We start from the raw sequence: 10,210 nt of genomic DNA on the forward strand, positions 1-10,210 counted from the left end.
GCCGCCTTGCCTCTCTCCCTGCACCAGCCAGCCAGCCTTGCTCCCTTGCTTGTTTACCTGGGACAGGTGGTGAAATGGAGCCCGTGGTCTCATCCCAGAGTGCTGCTCCCTCGGGAGACGCGCAGGGCCCTGAGACGGCCACTTCCTCGAGCCTGGCGCCCCTTGGGGGAGAAAACTTGGTGGAGCCCACTGTGAGTCAGTCGGACTCCGAGAACAGGGATCCCTCCTCTCACGAAGAAGCAGAAGCTGTGCCTCGTCGACGAGGCCGGCCCTCTCACCGCTTTCTGGGCAAGAAATACCGCAAGTACACGGGGCGCAGGTGAGCGGGGGGGTGGGGGGGGAGGCTCCTGTTGGTGCTGGGAGAGGCTTGTGCGCCGGGGGGAGGAGGCTGGGCGCCTGGTGCTCAGCGCCCGGGTTCTGCCGCAGGTACTGCTATAAGTCAGCCAAGCCGCTGATGCGCCCCTACTTGTGCCGGATCTGTGGCTCCCGCTTCCTGACTCACGAGGACCTGCGCTTCCACGTCGACTCGCACGAGGCAGGAGACCCTCACCGCTTCCGCTGCCTGCAGTGCAGTTACCGCTCCCGGCGCTGGTCGTCTCTCAAGGTGGGCTCCCTGGCGGCGTCAGCGGCGGCAGCTCCTCCTCCGGGCTGGAGGCCTGTGTGTGCTCGGCCCTCAAGCCCCCTCTTTCTTTGCCCCTTGCAGGAGCACATGTTCAACCATGTGGGGAGCAAGCCGTACAAGTGCGAGGAGTGTGAGTACACCAGCGTGTACAAGAAGGACGTCCTCCGCCACTCTGCTGTGCACAACCGTGACAAGTAAGTCTTGACGGTCTCCAGGCCTCCCCTGGCCCTCCAGTCAGCTGCGGCTGCGGCGGCTGCTGCTGTGGGGGGCCTCCCCTCCCCTCCCCTCCCCTCCCTCACCCTTTGGCAAGTCCTCACCCGGGTCCTTTCCCTTTCAGGAAGAAGCGAGCTGACCCCGTGAGTGTGCAGCTCCGTCTCACACCTGCTGCTCATCCCCTCAGTGCAACATTCCTTATGGGGTTTAATAGGAATCATGATTACTGATGAAGATTAATGGTGTTTCTGGGCTGCCTCGGGGTAGCTGTCCCGTGTGGGCGGTTTTCCAGGCCGCCTTGCATTTGCCCCTCCCCAGCAGCCCCACGAGTGGGAAGTCTGCTGTTCACTTGCAGATGGAGGCAGAAGGGCAGAGACTGCCCCGGCCGTGGAGAGTGGCTCCCGGACCCCCAAGGCCAGCTGCCCGGACTGGACTTGCCTGCGCTGTCTCTGCCTTCCTGGGGTGGGCAGGCTCGCTTCCTCGCTTCCCGCCCGGGCTGCCCTGCTCATCCAGCGCCTCTCTCTCTCTCTCTCTGCAGCCTCCCAAACGGAGCTCCTTCCCTTGCCCCGTCTGCGACCGTGTCTATCCAATGCAGAAGCGGCTCACCCAGCACATGAAGACCCACAGCATGGAAAAGCCCCACATGTGTGACAAGGTGAGGGCGGCAGCCAAGGAGCACTGGGGGTGTGTGTGTGTTTCCCTCCCCCCCCCCCACAAGTGATGCAGGCAACCGCTTTGTCGCCCCCTCCTCTTGCAGTGCGGGAAGTCCTTCAAGAAGCGCTACACCTTCAAGATGCACCTGCTGACCCACATCCAGGCTGTAGCAAACCGCCGGTAGTGCCTCGTGCTCCTCACTCAGGGGCAGGGGGTTGGTGGGGAGGCACCCCCCCCCGTGCCCCCCCCCACCCCGGTGACCGCCGCCTCCCCTCCCCCCGGGCAGGTTCAAGTGCGAGTTCTGCGACCACGTCTGCGAGGACAAGAAGCTGCTCCTCAACCACCAGCTCCTGCACCTCAACGACAAGCCCTTCCGCTGCAGCGTCTGCTCCTACGCCACCGTCCGCGAGGACTTCCTGCTCTCCCACATGGCTGTCAAGCACATCGGTGAGTGTGTTGCGGGGGGAGGCGGGCAGCGGGAGGGAGGGGCTGCGCTCTGGCCCACCGGGGGGCTGGGCTTGGAGGAAGTGCCTCCTAGGTATGGCGGCGGCTGCCCACGAGGGCCAGGGCTGTGGTGAGGAGAGCCTGCCGGCTGCTGCTCAGGCCAGCATCCTGCTGCCTCCCTCAGCGGCCCAGCAGCAGCTGCTGCTGCTCTGGGAATCCTTGCCCGAGAGGGAGGCGGCTGCCCCTCAGAGGCCTGCACGGCCGCTGGCTCTCCAGATGTGCCGCTTCGCCTGTGTCCGGAGTCCATCCCAGGGCAGGCTGCCAGTCTCGCCATGCCTTGGCAGGAAGCGCCCCCCTCCCTCCCCCCCCCAATTCCAGGGGCTTCCCTCCTGGCCTTGCCTGTGTGGGCTCGAGGGGACGGGGGGGGGGAGGAGGCGGCATGCCCCACCCTGGCTGGCCCTGCATCCCGGCCAAGGCAAAGTTGTCCTCTGGGCCTGTTGCTGCCTGCAGGGGGCAAGCCCTTTGCCTGTGAGTTCTGCCACTTCATGACCAAGCACAAGAAGAACTTGCGCCTCCACGTCCAGTGCCGCCACGCGGAGAGCTTTGAGGAGTGGGTGCAGCGGCACCCGGAGGAGCCCCCCTGCCGCCGCCGCCGCCCCTTCTTCACCCTCCAGCAGATCGAGGAGCTGAAGCAGCAGCACAGCCAGAGCCAGGCGGTGGTGCCCAGTCCGCCGGTGAGTGCCCGGGCCCCGGCCCCACGCCTGCCGCCCGCCCGCCCGCCCGCCCGGAGCTGCTCTCAGTCTCTTGTCTCCGGCAGGCCCCCTGCGAACCGGCCCAAGCCTTGCCGGCCCCACCGCCCCCCGTCCTCTCCCAGGAGCCCCTGGAGGGGGCCACCATCATCTACGAGGCAGGTGAGGATGGGGGCTGGCTGGCGGGAGGGAGCAGGAGGCAGGCCCGGAAGCTCAGAGAGGGGGCTCCAAGTGCTAGAGCCGTCTCCCCCGCGGAAAGCCAGAAGCGGGGCCCCCAGCGATGGGGAGCGTTGCTTCTTGACTGGTGCCGCAGTGACCGGAGGGCAGGAGCTCCCGAGCTGCTTGGGGTGGTGCAACCCAAAATGGATTGTGAAGAGCGCCAAAAGGATCTCTGCGGACTGGCTGAGCGGGCGGCAAAATGGCCACTGAAGCTTGGGGGAAAGGGCCGCTTCCACGCTCCAGATTCATTGGGAAAGCGGTCAGAAATGGAAGTGCAAGGATTGTGGCGCCCTGATGCAAATCTCGGATGCAGCCGTTTGGGGGGACTGCCTGTCAAAAAGGACAGCCTGTTGCTGGAGAAGGTGCCGCTGGGAGGTCTGGGGCTGGAGTCCATTGCCTGTGAGGAAAGGCTAAAGCATTGAGGGCTCTTTAGTCTGGAAAAAATGTGGTGTTCAGGAGGTGTATTAATTGAAATGTATCAAATGATGCGTGCACTGGACAGCGTCTTTCTCCTTCTCTAACCCTAACCCTAACCAAGGATCATTCAATGAAATTGACTGGCAGGAAATTTAGGATGGACAAGAGACCATACTTCATTACACGGTGCATAGTTAATCTGTGGAGCTCATTGCCACAAGATGTGATGGCCAAGAGCTTAGATGGGGCTTAGACAAATCCATGGTGGGCAAAGCTGTTGGTAGGCCGCCTCCAGGCTCAGAGGCAGGATGCTTCCGAATGCCTCTTCCAGGGGAGCAACGGCAAGGGAGAGGGCATGCCTGCCTGCCTTCACCTCCTCCCTGTGGGCTCCCCAGAGGTATCTGGCGGGCCACTGTGGGAAACAGGCTGTTGGGCCCGATCCAGCAGCAGGGCTGCTTTCCCATTCTTAGCTGATGCCCTTGCTAGTTCCCTTGCTTTGGAGAGCTTGCCCCACCCCAGGGCCCTCTGATTCCAGGTCTGGCTTGGCCCCGGGAATTCTGCTGTGCTCCGATGAGCCCCTTGCTTGAGGCTTCTCTCGGGGAGCCCCTTTGGCTTGCCCCCGGATCTCTGTGTGTGTGTGTGTGTGTGTGTGTGTGCGCGTGTGTGCTGCTCTCGCCCGGATGGTGTGAGGGGCTCCGGGTGGGGCTGGTGGAGAGCTGGCCCTCCTGCCTGGTAGGCCAAGGCCCTTGGCAGGCCCTCCTTGGCCCCTTCTAGTCGGGCAAGGGTGCTGCACACGTTGGGGAAGGGCCACCCCCCCGCCCCCAAGCGCTTCCTGGGGCTGGGGTCCAGGCTGGCGGTGCTCTCTCCTCCTCTTCCTCCTCCTCCTCCTCTCGTCCTGCAGGTGTCGAGGGCTCGGCTGAGCTGGCCACACAAACGGCCCTGGACCTCCTGCTGAATATGAGCAGCCAGCGGGAGCTGCCGGCCAGCTCCCTGGAGGTGAGGGGGCGGCTGTCCTGGCCGGTTGCCTGCCACGAGGGCCCTGGGCCTTGAGGCTCTTCCCGCTGACCCCGGTGCCTGGCTTGCAGGTGGCCGTCGTGAGGGCAGAGGCCCAAGCGCAGCCAGCAGGGGGGGAGCAGGAGCCCCCGGCCGAGGTGCTGACGCTCCACGTCGAAGACGAGCACAGCCAGGCCCTGGTGCAGGAGGCCTATGCGGAGGCGGCAGCGGCGGCGCTGGGCGGCGCTGAGCTCCAGCAGGTCACCATCCCCTTCAGCAGCACCGCCGAGTACAGCATCATCACGCCTGGCGGGGAGGCTGATGGCGGCACGCTCTACGGGTGAGCATCCTGCGAGCTCTGGGCCCCCATCGGGGGGGGGGGCAGCTGGCCGAGCCCCACAGCCTGGAGAAGAGCTCACTGGTGGGACTGAGCCAGGCCCTCTCCTTGGGCTTCTCTGTCTGTGCCCCAGATCTGCCCCAGATCAAAGTGGGGAGAGCTAGCTCCCAGAGCCCTCATTCACCGGGCTGCCTCTTGGCAGGGAGGAGGAGGAGGAGGAGGAGGAGGAGAGTCCCAGCCCAGCTCTGCAGGCGGTGATTCGGGGCACCCTGAAGGACCTCATGACTCCCAGCAGCGCCCCCGAGAGCCAGCAGCAGCAGCGGCAGCACGTGGAGGTGAGGGGGCGGGCGGGGGGCGGGGGGGGCAGGAGACGGGCGGCCACCAGGGCCCTGGCGAGGGAGTCTCTTCACAGCCGCTCTTGTCCTTGGCAGGGGGACGGGGAGCCGGTGGAGGGGCCGCCCGGCGTCAGGTGGCCCCTGGTGCAGTGCCTGGCCTGGCAGGCCCACAAGGCCGTTGCGCTGGCACCCGGAGAGCAGGAGCTGCCCCCACTCCAAGCCGGGGGGCCCGCCCAGCCGCCGCCGCCGCCACCGAGCCCGGCCAAGAAGGCCTCCTGGAAGGCCGCCCCGGCCAAGAAGCTGGCAGGCAGCAGCAAGGCGTCCTCGGCCCGGAAGTTCTCCTGCAAGATCTGCACAGCGCCCTTTGCGGGCCGAGCGGAGATGGAGAGCCACAAGCGGGCGCACGTGGGGCCCAGCGCCTTCAAGTGCCCCGACTGTGCCTTCACGGCAGCCGCCTGGCCGGAAGTCAGGGTGGGTGCGCTTCCCGCGAGGGGCGGGCGTGGCCAGAGCTGGGCTCTCCTGCTCCTCCCCAGCTTGGGGTGTCCTCCAGTGGCCCTGGAGGGTGGCCTCCCGTGGGCAGGGCCTTTCTGGTCCCTTTGCAGCTAGGAAGGGAGGGGTGAAGAAGCCTTGGGGCAGGGATGGGGGAGACGTCCCTGGAGCGTGAGGGGCCGGAGGGAGAGGCTAGCCCCGGTGGGGGTCTCTGGGGAGGAGGCCGGCAGGCTTGGAGGCAGGAGCCTTGCCCTGACCTGGGCCTGGCCTCCCCCGCCCCCCAGGACCACATGGAGCAGCACGCCAGCCTGCGGCCCCACAAGTGCCAGCACTGCAGCTTTGCTTCCAAGAACAAGAAGGATCTGCGCCGGCACACTCTGACCCACACCAACGAGAAGCCCTTTGCTTGCCACGTCTGTGGGCAGAGGTGGGTGAGGGGGGCCGGGGCCGGGGGGGGGGAAGGGGGCCGGGGGCTCCTCAGCTCAGCTCCCCACCTCGAGCTCCGCGTCCACCGCGAGGGGGAGGCCAACACGCACGGACTGCCCCCTTGGCTGAGCGGGGCCCACCGGGCTTGCACTTGGAGGGGAGGCGCCGTGGCAGCAGTGCCAGGCATTCAGCTCAGGGCTGTGCTTCTTAGCGCGGGGTCCTGGGAGCTGTAGTTCAGCAACATGGGGCGGGCCCCCCGCGAAGAAGCAGCACCGCCTTGGGGGAGGATGGGGAATCCGCTCTGGGCAGGGCACCTGCCCGCAGAGGGTTCCCGGTCCCCTCCCTGGCAGCATCTCCAACAAGATCGGGCTGGGAGAGAGACTCCTGCCGCTGCTGCCAGCCTGGGTAGCCAGTCCTGAGCCGGACGGACGAAGCTAGTGTGGCCCGGTAGAAGGCCGCTTCCTCCGTCCTTTGGCTTTGTTCAACCGGCAGATTCAACCGCAACGGGCACCTCAAGTTCCACGTGCAGCGGCTGCACAGTGCAGAAGGGAAGGAGCCCCCCCCGCCCGCCTCAGCCGGCCCTCCGCAGACCATCCTCCTGAACAGCGACGAGGAGGCCTTGGCCACGCTGCAGAGTGAGTGGGAAAGAGGCCCCCCCCCCGTCTGCAGCCACGGGGACAGGCGGGGGGGGCACGATGGGGCTTACAGAAGCGGAGCACATCCTGGAAGAGCCGGAGCTGAGCGTCTGCCCCAGCACCTCTTTGCGGCCTACAGAGCACAGCCGCTCTGTACCAGCCACCCCCCCGCCTGACGCCCCCCCTCCCCCCCCACAGCGGCTCTGCAGTCTGGCCAGGCGGTGCTGTCTCCGGAGAGACTCCAGCAGGCTCTGGGGCAGGAGCACATCATCATGACGCAAGGCCAGAGCATCCCCAGCCAGGTACGCACGCGCGGGAACACCCTGAGCGCCCCCCTGCCCGGCCCTCTGGCCTAAGAAGAGCCCTGCTGGGTCAGGCCCACGGCCCGCCCAGCCCAGCCCAGCCCAGCCCAGCCCAGCCCAGCCCACGAAGGCCTGCCTGCCGGCCAGAGCCCTGCCTCCGCACACAGAGCTTGTGCTGCTGGTCACTGGCGGTAGATTTGCTCTCCACAAATGTACTGAACGTTTGAGAGCTGCCTGGTGCAGCCTGGAGTTCCACCGGCTGCTTCATGCCACGGGGAAGTAGTGCCGGCCATGGTGCACTGGCTCTCCTTAGCAGCGAGAGGTCTCTGTTTCGGGGCAGGAGGAGTGCGAAGCCAGGCTCCGGGCCCCGGGGGGGGGGGGTGGCAGCAAGGAGCGTGGGGGGGCGCTGTGTGTCTGGTGAGACAGCAGCAGCCCCCCCCGCCCCCCTTCTGTCCCTGGCACTGTGCCAAGGGCGGAGAGAAGCAGGCCCCGCCCCATCCTGCCCAGCTGGCCGCGGGCACACAGTCACCCCTCCCGCCCCCCACTTCTGGGGAGCTTGGAGCCTCCTTTGTCTTATTTATTTCCATTTTTAATACTGCCCCATCTGTTAGCTCTGGGTGGTTTACAGTAAATAAAACAATTTCAGCCAGTAAAACAAGCCAAAGCTAAAACAATCCGAAACCGCTGGGAAGTCTGAAGGGCTCCCGTGAGGGCCGGTCGTGTCGGTCAGCCTCCGAGGAGTTCCGGGCCAGCGCCTGCCGCAGCCTAGGAGCAGCCCCCCCCCCCCCCCCGAGAGGGTCATGCCCAGGCAGGCTCTGCTCTCTGGGGCTTCCTTCTGTGCAAAGACACCGGGGGGGGGCGGGGGGGTCCCTGCTCCCCCAGGGCGGAGGCTTCAGGCCTGGCCTTTGCTGCTCTCTGCAGGAGGAGGAGGCCGCCTACATCCAGGAGATCCTGACCACAGCGGACGGGCAGATGGTGCGGCACCTGGTGACGGCAGAGAACCAAGTGGGTGGGCAGCAGGCGTTGGGGGGCTGGAGGGGGCGGGGAGGGCGAGGCGTGGGTCAGACGGGGGCCGGTCATTCCTCCTCTCCCCCCCCCCCAGGTCCAGTACATCATCACCCAGGATGGCTCCCAGCACCTGCTGCCCCAGGAATACGTGGTTCTGCCTGAGGGGCACCATATCCAGGTGAGAGGCTGCCCTCTTGCTGCCTGCCTCTCTCCCCCCCCCCACTTCGTGCTCTCACGCCCCCCCCCCTTTGCCATTCCAGGTCCAGGATGGGCAGATCACCCACATCCAGTACGAGCCCGGTGGCCCCTTTGTGCAGGAGCCCCAGGTACAGGGGAGGGGCCATGCAGCGAAGGCAGGGCCTGGGGCGGGGGGTAGGGGGCGGGAGGGAGGGAGGAATGGCTGGAGGCTGAGGCCAGGCCTGGGCGCGGGGGGGGGGGGCAGAGGGCGCCCTCCCTGCAGCTGCCCGGCTCTCCCTGCAGATCCAGTACGTCCCTGTGTCGCCAGGACAGCAGCTCCTCACGCAGGCCCAGCTGGAGGCAGCTGCCCGCTCTGCAGTGACAGGTAGGCGGGAGGGGCGGGCCCAGGCGCCAGCCTTCCCCGGCTGGCAACGGCCAGAGGGGGGAGGCCCAGATCTGCTGCCCCCCCGGCCTGGAGCTGGCTCTTTCTGAGGGATCGCATGGCGCTGGTGCAGGCCCGGCAGCAGAGGGGGGTGGGGTGGGCAGCAGTAGGCACCACTGCCCCCTGCTGCCCGCTGGACTCTCCTCCCTGAAGTGGTTGGAGAGGGGCCGCCCATGCCTGAGGAGAAGCCGCTGCCAGTCTGTGCAGGCAATACTGAGCTAGAGGGAGCAAGGGGCTGGCGCGGCATATGGCGCTTCCCATGTGCCTCTCCCTCCGTGCCTCTGCGGCCTCCGAGTGGCAGCCAAGGACCCTCCGTGCCCAGCCTCTGCCCACCACCAACCTGGGCAAGCAGATTGCCAATGGGGGTCCTGAAAGGAGTGAGAGGACCTGGAGGGCCTGCCCCCCCCCCCCCCCGGCTGTGGCTGCCAGGCTTGCCCTGTCCGGCCCCAGGAACCCTTCCTCCCTCCCTCCCTTCCTCCCCCCCTCTCCTTTCTCTCGGCAGCAGTGGCAGATGCTGCCATGGCGCAGGCCCAGGGCACCTTGGACACCGAGGCCGCAGCCGAGTCGCTCCACCCGCTGCAGCCGGGGATCCACTACGACATCATCACCCTGGGAGAGTAGCCGGGCCCCTCCCGCCCCCAGAGGACTGGTTGGCTAGCTGGCTCCCTCGTGCTTGGCCCACCCTGCCTGCCTGCCTGCGCCTTCGACCAGCACCCAGCGTGGCCCCCTGGAAGGAGCTGCTGCTGCTGCTGCTGCTGCTGCTGCACAGGCCCCGGCCGGCACGTCCGGAGCAGAGACTGGGGCAGAGAGGGGGCCGCCCCCCCGCCCCCGCACTGGCCCTGCACACGGGTGGGGGGCAGGTTTGCTGGCCTGGATTGTGCTTCCGAATAAAGGCAGACAGGACTCTGTGCACACGTGCCGTCTCTGGGGCTGGGTCGACCCCCCTCTCCCCCCCCCCGCCTGCTGCCACCTGCTCAGGTGACCTTGACTGGGGCGAGGGGGGAACCAGCTCAAGCCCCACACGCAGCCCAGCGCTGGAAGTAATCGACTGGTGAACAGGCTAAATCCCGTGTAACTCTCTCCCCAGTACAACCGCAGCCTCCCTGAGCCGATTGCTTGGCAGTGTTTACATGGGATTATAACAGCTAATCTGGGAGGGTAACGAGGGCCCTTTGCATTATCCCGATGATCTTGAAGGGGACAAAAGGCCTGACCCGCCCAACGCGTGCAGCGGGGCGGAGAGAGCGAGCGCTCCCCTCCTGGCAGGGGCAGGCAGCATCCCCAGGCCCAGCAGCCCGAGCAGGCCTCCGGCTGTGGCATGAGAGCCGCCCGGCCCATCCAGGCCCACCTGCCCTTGCCTGTGGGCTGCTGGGGGAGGCGGGGGAAGGAGCCGTGTCCAAACCGGAGTCCTGGCACGGCCGCTGCAGCCGGGAGGCCAGGGCTGTGGGGGAGGGAAGGGGGCCTGCCCAGGAGGGCCGCAGGAGCATGCCCCCACCAGCTGGGCCTGGAAATCTAGGGCAGCCCAGCGGTGCCCCAGCCCCCCGAGGACGGGCAGGAGTTGGGGCAGCTGGCATTAGCAAGGCCAATCTGGGGCAGCCTAGATTACGGGCTATTATCTAATGAAGCCGGATCGTGGCGCAGCAGCTGGGAGTCCTCTGGGGACAAGGTCACGCCACCAGATGTGGAGGGCCCGGCCTGCCCGCTGCCGGAGGAGGCCTGGCGCAATGCCGCTGCGGCTGCCCTGGAGC

The 10,210-nt window shown here is 67.0% G+C and overlaps 1 protein-coding gene across 3 annotated transcripts in view; it reads left to right on the forward strand.

Moving 5' to 3' along the window:
- ZNF335 (zinc finger protein 335) overlaps positions 1 to 9,370 on the forward strand; it is a 17,142-nt gene extending 7,772 nt beyond the window's left edge. For 2 of the 3 annotated variants that reach the window (XM_053246273.1, XM_053246274.1), the window contains exons 9-29: positions 67 to 319; positions 427 to 604; positions 704 to 816; positions 960 to 978; positions 1,374 to 1,490; positions 1,593 to 1,669; positions 1,776 to 1,936; positions 2,444 to 2,667; positions 2,751 to 2,844; positions 4,220 to 4,314; positions 4,404 to 4,651; positions 4,851 to 4,983; positions 5,080 to 5,454; positions 5,757 to 5,899; positions 6,391 to 6,533; positions 6,732 to 6,835; positions 7,757 to 7,840; positions 7,938 to 8,021; positions 8,104 to 8,169; positions 8,324 to 8,405; positions 8,965 to 9,370. In XM_053246273.1, the coding sequence (XP_053102248.1) occupies positions 67 to 319; positions 427 to 604; positions 704 to 816; positions 960 to 978; positions 1,374 to 1,490; positions 1,593 to 1,669; positions 1,776 to 1,936; positions 2,444 to 2,667; positions 2,751 to 2,844; positions 4,220 to 4,314; positions 4,404 to 4,651; positions 4,851 to 4,983; positions 5,080 to 5,454; positions 5,757 to 5,899; positions 6,391 to 6,533; positions 6,732 to 6,835; positions 7,757 to 7,840; positions 7,938 to 8,021; positions 8,104 to 8,169; positions 8,324 to 8,405; positions 8,965 to 9,083 (2,912 nt within the window). In that variant the 3' untranslated portion in view covers positions 9,084 to 9,370. Of the gene's footprint in view, positions 1 to 65; positions 320 to 426; positions 605 to 703; positions 817 to 959; positions 979 to 1,373; positions 1,491 to 1,592; positions 1,670 to 1,775; positions 1,937 to 2,443; positions 2,668 to 2,750; positions 2,845 to 4,219; positions 4,315 to 4,403; positions 4,652 to 4,850; positions 4,984 to 5,079; positions 5,455 to 5,756; positions 5,900 to 6,390; positions 6,534 to 6,731; positions 6,836 to 7,756; positions 7,841 to 7,937; positions 8,022 to 8,103; positions 8,170 to 8,323; positions 8,406 to 8,964 lie in introns of all 3 variants that reach the window. The other variant, XM_053246275.1, reaches the window with a different exon arrangement.
- The last annotated feature ends 840 nt before the right edge of the window (positions 9,371 to 10,210 follow it).

This window comes from Hemicordylus capensis, chromosome 4 (genome assembly GCF_027244095.1).
Source record: "Hemicordylus capensis ecotype Gifberg chromosome 4, rHemCap1.1.pri, whole genome shotgun sequence".
Classification (NCBI taxonomy): Eukaryota; Metazoa; Chordata; class Lepidosauria; order Squamata; family Cordylidae; genus Hemicordylus; species Hemicordylus capensis.